We start from the raw sequence: 13,631 nt of genomic DNA, 5'->3' as shown, positions 1-13,631 counted from the left end.
TTGAAGCCTGCTGGGAACAGGGCTTCTAAAATGACAAATACGGCCCTCACCAGCCAGTGTGGCTCAGTTGCTTGGGCATTGTCCCACAAGGCTCAGAGTCACAGGTTCAATTCCCAGTCAAGGCCAGTGCCAGGATTGCAGGTTCAGTCACCAGTAGGGGCCCATACAAGAGGCAACTGATCAATGTTTCTCTCTCACATCAGTGTTTCTCTTCCTCTCTTTCTCCCTTCCTTCCCCTTGCACTAAAAACAAATAAAAATCTTAAAATAGAATAAAACAACAAATGTCTGGAAGGCTGTGGTCCAAGGCCATTTCTGCTGGCTGTAAGTGGAGTCTCCAGAACCAGAGGGAGCACACAGCTCTTCTTAAAATTGAAGGTGTTTATGCTCCAGGTGAAACTGAATTCCATCCAGGCATGAAATGTGCTTATGCATACAAGGCAAAGAACAACACAGTGACACCTGGTGGCAAACCGAACAAAACCAGAGCAATCTGGGGAAAAGTAACATACCTGATCCTCATGGAAACAGTGCCATGGCTGGAGCCAAACTCCAAAGCAACCTTCCTGCTAAGGCCATTGGACATAGAATCTGTGTAATGCTGTACCCCTCAAGGACTTAAACTTACTAAAAAGTAAAAAAATTAAAGTGGATTAAAAAACAAACTGTTAAATTGGACTTGATCAAAATTTAAAACTTCTCAAAGGATCCTATTAATAAAATGAAAGGTAAACCACAGAAAGGGGGAAAATATTTGAAATATATATAATCTCAAAAAGGATTTATATCTTAAAAATAAGAAGAATTCCTATAGTTCAATAACAAAAAGATAAATGACTGAATAAAATTATGGGCAAAAAATCTGAACTGATACTTTCCCAAAGATGACAGAAAACAAGCATTTGAAAACATGTTCGAGATCACTAGTGTTTAGATAAATACAAATTGAAACTACAAGGAAATACTACTACTACACATCTTACATGACTAAAATTAAATGCTGAACATATGAAGTACTGACAAAGATGTGGAGGAACTAGAATTCTTAAACATTACTGAAGGCAATGTAAATGGTTATAACCACTTTGGAAAACCATCTGGCTGATCCTTAAAAAGTTAAACCTACACATACCTTAAATGTCCATACAAAGACTTATACACTAATGTTTACAGAAGTTTTATTTAATATAGAAAAAAAAAAACCCAGAAATTTCAACAACAGGTGAAATGGATAAACAAATTATGGTATATCCATACAATAGAATATTACACAGGAGTAAAAACAAATGAACTATTGTTACATGCAAGAAGGATGAACCTTGAAATAATTATGCTGAAAAATCCAGACCCCCACCAAAAAAGTATATCCTGTATGACCTCATTTATAAATTTATTAAAAATATATAAGGTATAAAAACAAAAGATCAGTGGTTACCTAGGGATGGGGAAAGAAACATGAGACAAGGCAAGAGAGAAAACTTACACAGTAATATGAAGAAACTTCTGGGCGCGGGGGGCATTTTTTTCCCTTCTTACCTTGACAGTGGCAACGATTTCATGGGTGAATACATACGTCAAAACTTACCAAAGTATATACATTTTAAATATGGGCATTTTGTGCTGATATAAGCACACACTTCACTACAGAAGATACACAGATGCCAAATAAGCATATGAAAAGATGCTCATCATTAGTTACTAGGCAAATGAAATTTAAAACAACAATGGAATACCACTACCACCTCCCAGAATGCTTGAAATGAAGAAGACTGACAATATTTTTAAAACCACCACTAGGCTACCTCTGTCAACCACTCTTATACTCAATGTACTTTATTTATTATATTATTTTTTAAATTGCCATTTCCTCTTTTTTTTTAAGGTTTTATTTCTTTATTTTTAGAGAGGAAGGAAAGGAGACAGAGAGGAAGAGAAACATCGTTGTGTGAGATATCAGTTGCCTCTCATACACCCCTGACCAGGGACCTGGCCCAGTGCCCTGACAGGGAATCAAACCAGCGACCTTTTGGTTCATAGGCCAGTGCTCAGTCCACTGAGCCACACCAGCCAGGGCCTCAATGTACTTTTAATATTTGCAGAATTCAGTTCTTATTTAGGGGTAATTCCTTATTTCATTTTTGAATATTGTTTTTGATCCATTTGTTGGGTCCTCTGTTTTAGACACGAATTATTCTTACAGTAATTATCTCTTTTTTAAAAGATTTTATTTATTTATTTTTAGATGGAAGGGAGAGAGACAGGGAGGGAAACACTGACATGCAAGAGAAATACTGATCAGATGCCTCTCACATGTCAACTGGGAACCTGGCCTGCAACCTAGGCATGTGCCCCGATAGGAATTGAACCAGCGGCCTTTCAGTGTGCAGGATGACACCCAACCCACTGAGCTACACCAGTCAGGACAGTAATTATCTTTATCAATCTTCCATAGATAGCTTTTCTCTGAATGCTTTGTCTTTTTCTTCTGCATTCACTAAATTATCTTGTCTTTCTTTACATTAGTACTTTGATTTTTAGCCAAGCCTATTATGTTCCTTATATTCTAAATTTATTAGATATATCACATTGTGTGGCTTCTTCCCTTAAAAATTTAATTTCCCTTGGCATCTCATGGTTACTTTATTTTCTCAGCTTTGACCTCTTGGTTTCACTGAATTTACTCTTCTATATCTTAAAAAAAATCTGCTGAGAATTAAGTGTTCCTTAGATTTTCTTCCAGATATGGTTCTTGACTCATTTTTGTATGTACCATTCATTTCTTCAATTTTATTGCCCACAGCATAATTACTTGAGTGGTATGCCACTTTTCATCTAGCTCATACCTACAGGGTGCAACTCAGTTTAGACCATCTACTTGCTCCAAAATAGTATGTGGGGTTTCTTACTGGTTTCCTGTCAATCTTCTATCTGATGTCTGTTCTTTCTTCTCCAAGCGCATTTTTCATTTCTTCTACTTTTATGTAGATGGTAAAAGACAGGGAATTGGGGTAGGATATAGCTCTCCTAAGACTGGATGCAATCTTTACTAGGAACACTTGGGCTTTGTTTTCACTTCTGAGAAAGGGTAAAATGTCCTATATGTTCAAAGAGAGCCCACTTACATGGGGGAGAAATTGGCCTTGACTTCCTTATCATTGCTGTAACTCATCACGGAACCCAGTAACTTTCCTTTCTGAGACGCAATCACTAATACCATGCACCATCACCCCATTACATGCGATTCTTTGTCCAACAGCCAGTTCCATTATCCCCCACATCAGAAGATACAGATTCTCCTCTTGTTTCCCTCTTTCCAGAATCAAAATTATTACAATTTTCATAATTTTGTGAAGTAGTTCAGTATATTTTGCAGAGGGGAGACAAGAGGGCTGCATGTTTAGAACCTGCACTAAACCATACCAGAAATTTCTATACCTTTCTCTGTGAAGACTAAATCAATTACATATATGAATATATGTGAGGTACAGAATAGTATTAGACATTTTATGATATTATATTCTGAGCTGCCACATTGAGTTTTATGGTATTAAGTCTCTCTTTTTATTTTAATTCTGATGGAAGGGATTTTCTTTTTAATATGTAGAGCTGACCCTTGAAAAACAAAGGAGGGGGCAAGGAGATCAGGGGCACCCACTCAGTCCAAAGTCCAAGGATAACTTCTGACTCCCCAAAACTCAGTCATCCCTTGGCATATATGGGGGACTGGTTCCAGGACTCCCACAGTTACCAAAATCCAGGATGCTCAAGTCTCTTATATAAAATGGTGTAGAACCAATGCATACAATTGGCCTCTGCACCTGCAGTTTCCCAATCTCACGTAGAAAATACTTTCCTGCAATACTTGCCTGAATCTGAGGGTGTGAAACCCGCAGATACTAAGGGCCAACTATACATTTATTTTTTAAAAAAGCAAAAAACAAACAAACAAAAAAACTCCTGTATATGTGAACCCATGTAGTTCAAAGCTGCGTTGTTCAAGAGACAACTACTTGTTTTTTTCTATTTTATTTTTGGCTGACTTTTAACTTTTATATTTATTGTGTCAGGTATTAGGGGAGAAAGACCATTTCACTCTACTAAGCCTACATTATCCAGATCCATTTTTACAAGTTTTCACTGTCATTATTTTTATATAATATACCTGCTGGGTACATCATTTTCTCTGAGGCCTCACTGACATTCTACTTAAAATAGCTCTTTTATTTTCCTCATTTATCACTTTTGGAAATTATACAACATATCTGTTTTTAATACTAGAATATAAAAATCTGTAAAAGTAAGAACTTTGTGTCATTTCCTGCTGTATCTGTAGTACCTATAACAGTGCCTTGCATCTAGAACAGACGCAGTAAACATTTGTTAGATGAATGAACATGTTTACACCTCACTGAATCCTCCCTGTAAAATAGGTATTAAACCCATTTTACAGAAGAGAAAATAAAGCTAGAGTCATCTGCCCAAGGCCAAATCTTCTAATGTTAAAGCCAAGGTTCTTTTCATCCCTACCCTGTTTAAAAAGGTGTTGGCTCCAACGAAGACTCAATGAAGTATCTACTATATATGGGCCCTGTGTTTTGTACAAGAGTTATATATTGTCCTTACTGACAAAGAATTTATAAAAACCAGGTAATTCGGTAGACTCTTGTCCTAAGATCATGAAGAATTCATAAATATGCCAATACTACTAAGAGATCTTAATAAATGTTTCCCCAAAATATAGAACAGATTTCAAACAAAAGTTAGTATTTACATACGTTTTACAAAGTATTTTCAGTCATCACCTCATTTAATTCTCATAGGAATCCTATGAAACAGGTAGTTTTATCATCGTCCTTACTTTAAGGATGAGGCACTGAGAACAAGGTTTCCCACTGGTAAACCATTGGTAAAATTATGGGAAAACAGGCACTTAAGGCTGCCAGTAGGAATTAAAGTTTGGTATATCACCAGTAGGAATTAAAGTCCTACAGGAGTCACTTTGGTGCTATCAATCAAAATTACAACTGCATACAGCTTTTGCTTAACTATGCCACTTCAGGGAATGCATCCTGCAAATATACTTGCACACAAACAGAATATCATAGGTGCAAGACTGTTCATTAGCATAATTTATAATAGTAAAAGTTTGGAAATAACATTAAATGTCCATTAAAAAGAAATACTGACAAGGGACTACCATCCTACAGAGCTTTTTTCAAAACAAAATTCTCAATTAAAAAAAACAGTACTCCTAGATACAGTGTAGAGTTAAAAAAGAATGTGCCTAGAATGCATCCCTTTGTGTAAAAAATAGGAAAGTAATATGTAATTATTATATTTGCTTATACATGCATAAAGAAACTATGAGCACACACAGGAACTAACAATAGTGGTTACCTCAGTAGATTAGGGATAGTAAGAATAGAAAATCATTGTGTGTGTGATTCCATTCATTTAAAAAAATCCTTATCTGAGGATATGTTTATTGGTTTTAGAGAGAGAAACACAGATGTGAGAGAGAAATGATCAGTACACGCCCTGACTGGGGTCCGAACCCGCGACCTAGGTATTGTGAACTGAGAGAGAAATGGAATGAAATTCACAACCTGTTGGTGTACAAGACGACGTTCCAACCGATTGATCCACAGGCACAGTACAGTAAAAATGTACTGTGATGTACTGTAAAAATGTACTGTAAAAATGTACAGTACGTATACATTTTTATATTTTTGAGATTCATAATATATTATCTACTGAAAATTTAAGTTAAAAAAAGTTTTAAAAAAAGAAGAGCCCTGGCTAGCATGGTTCAGTGGGTTGGGCATCGTCCTGCAGACAGAAAGGTCACAGGTTCAATTCCCGGTCAGGGCCCATGCCTGGGTTGTGGGTTTCATCCGGAGTTGGTTCGGTTCCCAGTCAAGGCACACATGCAACCAATGGCTGTTTCTCTCTCACATCAATGTTTCTCTCCCTCTCTTTTCCCCTTCCTCCCCCTCTCTCTACAATCAGTAAGCATGTCCTCAGGTGAGGATTAAAAAAAAGAAAAAACATTTTGAAGTTTTTAATATATAAACAAACCCTTAATAACAATGAATGTGTATTAAAAGGAAAAATTATAAATAATCTATGATCTCAGTTACATTTTTGAAAAATACACAATACCCACCTACATGCATGCATCCAAATGCGTAAAAAGTAAGAGAACATAATACACTAAAATCTTGGCTTCTCAGTTTGAGGAAAACTTTGGATTTTGGTTTTCTTGTTTTACTTTCCTGTGTTTTCCAAACTAACATATTACTTTTATAATCAAGAGATACAATGGAAAAAAATGTGCCTTTACCTCAAAATCTGCTCCTGACAAGCAGCAATTCTCTTCATGAATTTGTAAAATGTCTTATCTCCACTTCTAATTATGGTCTTCTCATATTTTTCATTACCATCACTAGAAAGACTAAAAAGTAGAAAATACTTTTGAGTGTATATATCCAAAGAATTACAGTATTTAGAAAAGGAAAAAGGGTAATTAAAACATTTTTTAAACCAAAGTTAGCATATGCACATAATTTAAGTATCACAAATTTAATACCTTACAATGTATTAACAGTAATCCCCTATCCACCCTTTTCCCAAGCCCTGCTCCCTAGCCATTTTCAACTCTGGGATGATTATTTGCAATTTAAAAAGTTAATACAGGACCTGACCAGGTAGTTCAGTTGGCTAAAGCATTGTCTTACTGTCAAGGTTGCGGATTTGATCCCAGTCAGGGCACACACAAAAATTAACCAATGGCCCTGACCAGTGTGGCTTAGTTGGGTGGGCATCGTCATGCAAAAGTGGCCGGTTTGGCTCCTGGTCAGGGCACATGCCTAGGTGGCAGGTTTCGTCCCTGGTCAGGGTGCGTATGAGAGGCACTGATTGATCTTTCTCTCTTACATTGATGTTCCTCTTCCTCTCTTTCTCCCTCCTTTTCCCTCTCTCTTAAAAAAAAAACAAATATTTAAGAAACAGAATCAACCAACGAATGCATAAATAAGTAGAACAAATCAATGTTTCTCTCTCTTCCCCTTCTTCTGTCTCTAAAAATCAAAGTAAAATAAATTTTAAAAGTCATTATATCCATTGACTCTCCATTTCTTTCTCCATTAATGCATTATTTTCAAACACCAACATGTCTTGATGCAACCCAACATTATTCTGAAAAAGCTTATGAATGAAAGAGTTCTGGTAGAGAATCAGGTGATCTCTCCAAACATCCTATTGTAATTCTATTATAATAGCAAAAATAATCATTCTTACATCTTTAGAGGGCTTTGGTTTATATAGTCTTTCAAGACCTATTCTCTCACTTGACTCCCAAAACCATCTATTAAGACAGAAAATAGATATCAATACCACTCCCATTTTACAGGTCATAACTGAGGCTCTGGAAGGGTTTCTCCTGTTCTAGGCCAGTTCTTGAATCACAGCCAAGAGTCAATAAACAAATGGCATTCTTCTAACTTAATTGCTTTAGTTATACATTCAGAAACAGGAAACAAAGTTAAGAGAGATAGTGAACACATCTTCTTCTGTAAATAGTTGGCCTCCCTAACTTGCTTGTTCATTTTCTTGAGGGTACTTCTAAATACAGCAAAGTGTTTTTAAGCTAACACAAGGATGGCTAAGATCCCCTTGTCTCTGCCTCCCTTTCTTACCCAAGAGGGATGAAAGCACAAAGGTCCTACACAGTTCTGCCTGAAGAAGTTTCTCCAGGTACCAGGGTAAAACCAAAGGGTATCTAGTGTGGCTAGCTTTCTGATGAAGTCACCTCTTCACCTCAGCTGCACACATCCTCACCTTTGGGAAAGCAACTGTTCCATGTCAATTCCTTCTCGCTGTTGATATTCCCTGAGAAGACAGTGAGCATGATCTAGACTGACAACATCTCTGTAATCATCCTCATCTACAACACAGATGTAGTAGGACAGGAACTGCGGCACCACAGAAGGCAAGGCCATTCCTTCCCCAGGCGGCACAGGAAGAGCAGCACCTCGGACAGCATCCTGAAGGCAGAGGTCTTGGAGCTGGGCAGTCCAATCTATGTCTCTGGCATTGTTAGAATCATTTCCAAAATCCAAGGAAAGCTGTGGTGAAGGTGCCTCCTCATTGTCACTTCCCCAGTCATCTGCACCTTCACACCAATCTTCAGCTGCAAGGCCATTGTCCTGTTTCTGGAAAAATATCCAGTGAATGAGGACCAAGACACTTAGGTTATCTCACCTATTCCCTTGGCTTCGGCCAGTCATCCTTTCACCTCCTTGAGGGAGACTTCACACCAGCCACTTCCCCTCTGGCACACTCTCATTCACTTCCTGGGTCCCCTTAACTCAAAAGCATGTTGCAGGTTGCAAATAGTGTCTTTCCTTTTTAGGGGCAGTAGGGCAGATGTAGTACAATGTATTCTTCAACCACCTGTTCCAAACTCAGTTGTGCCACATGTACTGCGGAATCTGGCAGGAAAGAACTACATTTTCCAGACTCCTTAGCAGTGAAGGGTCCAAATATGATCAGGGTTCTGCTAATCACGTCCACTAGTGAGAGGGACAGACTTGTGATGCCATGAAGCAGAAGTCTATAGATGGAGTCTAGGCAAGGCTCTGGGGTCAACAGTTCTGGGAAGGGCAGCTTCCAGTTCACCTCAGCTTCCTGACTGCAGCAGAGGCAGAAGAGTAACACCCTGACAGGCCAGTGCTGAGGTGTGGTTCTGGAGGTCACTCCTGGAGTTGCTTTCTCCAGACTGTCCAGTAAGTTAGCAAAAACCTAATTTTAAGTCTGTCTCACCTTTAAAAAGTCCAAGTGCTTTTCTATTATCTGCAGCTAAACCCTGACAAATATAGGCAGACACCAGGGTCATCTTTTTATTCCCAATATTGCTAGTACTATGTCTGGCACATAGTAAGAATTCAGCATATATACAAAGCAACTCTTAGAGGCAAAGGGAGGCTGAATTTTGTTCTGCAGGTACCAACTTGCCTAATTTTGGATTATTAAATTCAGATTTCGTCTTACTAAATGTGTAATATACATATACACATATCACAGTAAGTTTATTATAAACACATGTATTACACACAACCATGTATATGTATACACTCATATTTTTTCCTTAAATAGAAAAATCAATAAACTATGTCTCTCAAGACCGTCGGTGTATATTTAAAGAAACAACTTACAAAACCTTAAGAAAACAGCATTTTATGGTTCAAAAGTGAGCAAAAACCACCGCAAAGTATTGCAAATAACGCATCTTAAACTACGGCTTAAACGATATTCTCGCAAATACCCTCAAATCACAGCAAATGCTAACATACACAACCGCATTACCTGAGTGTCGGGCACTTCTTTCTCTTGCATCTGCAGGAACTGGGAGCGGAACACCTTCCAGCTTGAGGGTAAAGATAAACTGCTGTGAGGGCTCCACGCCGAACCGCCGGCCGGCGGGCCAGCCCCCATCAAGGTGCGCCCGGTACGGCCCCTAACTCCCGCCCACTTGGCATAAACTCCCCGGAGGCAGCTCCACAACTCTTCCACCTACCTGCGTGCCCCGCCGCTGCCGCACCGGGGGCTGGGGCAAGCGAAAACGTGCAGAAGCCGATGAAACGGAGAACTTTCCAGCGGGCAGTACACCTGCACGACCAAGGCGAGCGGTTGCCTGCAACGTTCACACACTGGCCTCGGCGAGGCTACCGCAGGCAGGGCGTCCTGAGGGCAGGGGCGGCGCTCAGACCCTGGCTGTGCCGCGGAATGTAGCCCACTCCCTCACCTCGTAGCCCTCACCAGCACCCGCCGACCCCGACTCCGGCGCCCCACCTCACCGGGAGGCCGCCCAGCTTGCTAGCAGTCCAGGCGCCCGGCCCAGTGGGGCAGCCTTGCACCGCTGCGTCTCGAAGGCCCAGCAGCACCCGCTTCCGCACGGCCGCCATGACGACGGGACGCCCACGTGAAAAGACGGACTACGGGAGGCGAGCTGGTACCTCCTTCTGCGCAAGCGCACCTCCTACTCTCGCGAGCCTGCCCGCCCGCGTTAAGTTCCGTTCTTAGGCAAGTGTCTCAGAGCAGCGAATCCAACTTCTGCTATCTTGGCCTCAAAATTCCGAGCCCCAGGCTTAATGAACCACAATAGAAATACGCACAAGAAAGAAAAAAAAGTATGCACACTCTACTCTGAAGTAGTATTGCCAACTGAAAGAAGCAGGAAAATAGCATCGTTAACAAGAAAAAAAAGTCCTTAAATTTTAGAGATAACACATCAAAATGCTTATAGATGAAATGACATACCAGAGACTTGCCAAAACATGGTGGAGGGGTAGATAAAATAAGGCCATGAGTTGATAATTATTGAAATTTGGTTTCAGGCACATGGAGGTTTTTTATACTGTTTGTTTTGTTTGAAGTTTTCCATAATAAAGTTTTTAAATGCCTGTGGCACAACATAGGTGAACTTCAAAAAACATGCTAAGTGCAAGTAGCCAGACACAAAAGGCCACATCCTAGAAAAGGTGAAATTTAAAAATAAAGAAATTAAATCAATGGGTTTGGGAGATAGGGATTGACCACAAAGAGGTGCCAGGAACTTTTTTGGGTGATAAAAATGCTGTGTATCTCAATTGCGGTGGTTACATGACTGCATATATTTGTCAAAATTCAGAACTGTACCCCAAAGGAAGATGAATTGTACTATATGTAAATTATATCTTAGTAAACCTGACTTTCAAAAAAAGGCATGTTGCAAAAGCACTAGTTCAGGCTTCATACATAGTGTGCAAAAGAAATGAGTGTTTTTGAGGATTCACACTGTCAGCAAACTCAAAGGGGTTCACCACTTGGGATGCTCTATTCAAAAATGAGACATAGTTGTCGCAAGACAGTTTTATTTACTTACAGCAAGTAAAGGAGACAAGATTTATAATCAAAGTTCTGGCTCCTGGAAGGGAAGCTTAGCCATTACTACTGACACTATTTGGTCCATTACATGTTGATATCTTCAGTGCAGTTGGCTACTTTCATCAGGTTGAGTTCCCATCAGCTCATCCTGTGTACAGCTGCATCTGCAAAATACTATGCTACTTTTTACCACTTGGCAAGAATACCATTTAGAACAGCCCAGACCTTAAGACACTTGTCCTAACAACTCAGAAGATACAGGTGACTCAACAATGTTTGGTTCCAGGCCCAGAGAGGACCTGGAGCCGAAACCAGTTTACTCCTGGTTTATTGATTCCAGTCTGATAGCTTTATAAAGGGGTGTGAGCCCTCCCCAATGTGGCTCAGCTGGAGTTTTGTCCTGTAACCAGAGCATTCAGGTTCGATTCCTGGTCAGGGCACATGCCTGGGTTGCAAAATTGCTCCCCAGTGTAGGTGTGTGCAGGAAGCAACCAGTTGATGTTTCTCTCTCTCTCTAAAAGCAATGAAAAAAAAAATGTCCTCAGGTCAGGATACAAAAAAAAAATTATTTTAAAGGGTTGTCAAGTTTGACCTTGGTGTTCACTTCAAGTCTAGTCAGGAGCTGGGATGACTTGACACATTTCCCATGATATATTTTTAAATTACAGCAAGAATCAAACTTCAAAATTCTTATTCTTGCTAACACAGAAATACAGCTTTGGAGCTGTTACTGATCACTCTCCAACATCAATAATTTGTTTACATCATATTACCTATTACAATGAAGTGTGATGGCAGCATGAAGACCTGCTACTTAAAATGAATTTTCAGGATGTTAATTGCTGCCACATTCTGGAATCCCAGAGGCAATTTAACATCAAAGTTGACAATTACATCATTACAGAGTGCTTGGAACAATGTAACAAAAAAGTGCTTATACAAGTAAGATCTGAAGTATCTAACCTAAGTCATGATTTTGTAGGGTTTGGATTACCTGACAAATATACAAATTGACAAATTACAATACAGTTTATACAAGGAAGTACAGAGTAAAGATGCTGAAATCTGCTTTAATTTCACACTGAGGAGGTACCTGTTTGTGATGGTTAACTTTTTGTGTCAGCTGGGCTAAGAGATTCCCAGATAGCTGGTAAAACATCATTTCTGGGATTCAGCCTACTGGTTAAAATGCTGTCCTCAGTGTTTCAAGGACAGCATTATAATCGGTAGGCTGAGCAAAGAGGAGCACACTCACCACTGTGGCTGGGCATCAGGAGGGCTGGAATAGAACAAAAAGGAGGAAGGATGAATTCTCTTTTCTTGAACTGGGATATCCATCTTATGTTGCCCTTGGACCTCTGAGCTCCTGGTTCTCAGACCTTCACTCTGGGACTCACACCAGAGGCTCCCCCAGTTCTTAGGCTTCCACTCAGACTGAATGATACTCTTGGCTTCCCAGTGAGCCAATTCCCATAATAAACCTCAAATAATTATGAGTATCATATTAGTTCTGTGTCTCTGGAGAACTCTAATTCATATACTAATACTTGAAACAACAGGCAGCCATGGGACCCTAAGTGGAAGCCACAAGTGATGATAGTGGGACTGATGAGGGGCAGGAGAATAAGAAAAGGCAAAGTGACACGTAGCCAATTGTCATGTGCCAGTTCCTTCTGCATAAGACATGAGAACTGGAAGCTGGCCTACAGCACAGTGGCCCCAGTGCCAAGAGATCTTTCATCTGAAGCCAAATTAGCCTGAGAGGGTCTGCCACCTTGAATTTCTCCTGTCTGCAGACATTTTTGTGTTTGGTATTTTGTAACAGAGGAAGTGGCTCTGATAGGAAAAGGCTTTCACTTTATATCAGTTATGTGAAGAAAGGACGTAGGTCAGCAGGAGCCTAAACAGATCTCAAATGTCAAAGAACATCTCTCACCTCTGCAAAGGGCATTCACTTCTGTAATTAATAAAAATAAACCTACTTCACCAATAGAAAGATGAGAAGTGCTGACAATTTCTAAGTATCATTTCAAGTGGACATTTGCACATGCACAGTCACTTATGAGAATCACAATATTTTTCACTGAGACTATAGGGGTGCAGTTCACCTTCTTATAGGAGCAAAAAGTATGGATCCTGGCTTTCTGTCTTACAGAAGGTATGTGACCAAGCCAGAGCACAATTCAGAAGTGGGTGACCCAGGAGAGAACGAGGCAAACACAGCCCAGCTGACAGGGTCGAGGGCAGCAGGTTACCCGTCTGGGTTTTGTACTGTGGTCTAGGGTGTTAAGTCCTAAAAGCTCCGCCTCTAGCCTGCCCAGCAATTCTGCCCATCACTCTTTAAAATTCCATTTCTGCTTAATTAGCCAGAAATATTATTTAATCACTTAAATAAAAGAAAAAGCGTAATTTGTTAAAAAATCCTTTTTTCAGTATTTACCTTATAAAAGGAAAGAATTACCTGGGCATCTGGCCAGGTGATAGCAGTCACCCTTGATCTGGGCCAGGGATTCACCCCAAGCCGATGTAATCTCAGTTCGGTTTTTGAAACCATCCAGTGAACAGGAGTATACAATTCCTCCAAAGCCACAGAGGCGAGGAGTGGAAGATGGAGAAGGGGTTTGATTGCAGAGGCCAGGTTGCGCTTCTGACTCTGATCGCGCCCCACCCCACCCACTCTCTTCTCAAGGGACCATCCTCCCTTCA

At 40.0% G+C, this 13,631-nt stretch overlaps 1 protein-coding gene and 1 pseudogene across 1 annotated transcript in view; one reads left to right on the top strand and one right to left on the bottom strand.

Moving 5' to 3' along the window:
• The window catches only part of PDCD2L (programmed cell death 2 like), a 30,461-nt gene extending 20,483 nt beyond the window's left edge, over positions 1 to 9,978 (bottom strand). Inside the window, exons 1-5 of the mRNA XM_054589003.1 lie at positions 9,857 to 9,978; positions 9,577 to 9,743; positions 9,366 to 9,426; positions 7,839 to 8,212; positions 6,343 to 6,453 (exon numbers count right to left, since the gene is read on the bottom strand). Coding sequence (XP_054444978.1) covers positions 6,343 to 6,453; positions 7,839 to 8,212; positions 9,366 to 9,426; positions 9,577 to 9,743; positions 9,857 to 9,964 — 821 coding nt within the window. The 5' untranslated portion in view covers positions 9,965 to 9,978. The remainder of the gene's footprint in view (positions 1 to 6,342; positions 6,454 to 7,838; positions 8,213 to 9,365; positions 9,427 to 9,576; positions 9,744 to 9,856) is intronic.
• LOC129083240 (60S ribosomal protein L35a-like) lies at positions 213 to 621 on the top strand (annotated as a pseudogene).
• Positions 9,979 to 13,631: the final 3,653 nt, after the last annotated feature.

The sequence above is a fragment of the Pteronotus mesoamericanus genome, unplaced genomic scaffold, assembly GCF_021234165.1.
Source record: "Pteronotus mesoamericanus isolate MK-2021 breed Mesoamerican mustached bat unplaced genomic scaffold, CSHL_Meso_final scaffold_165, whole genome shotgun sequence".
NCBI classification, from domain to species: domain Eukaryota; kingdom Metazoa; phylum Chordata; class Mammalia; order Chiroptera; family Mormoopidae; genus Pteronotus; species Pteronotus mesoamericanus.
Note: the sequence above shows the minus strand (reverse complement) of the source record. Positions and strands in the feature narration are given on the sequence as shown.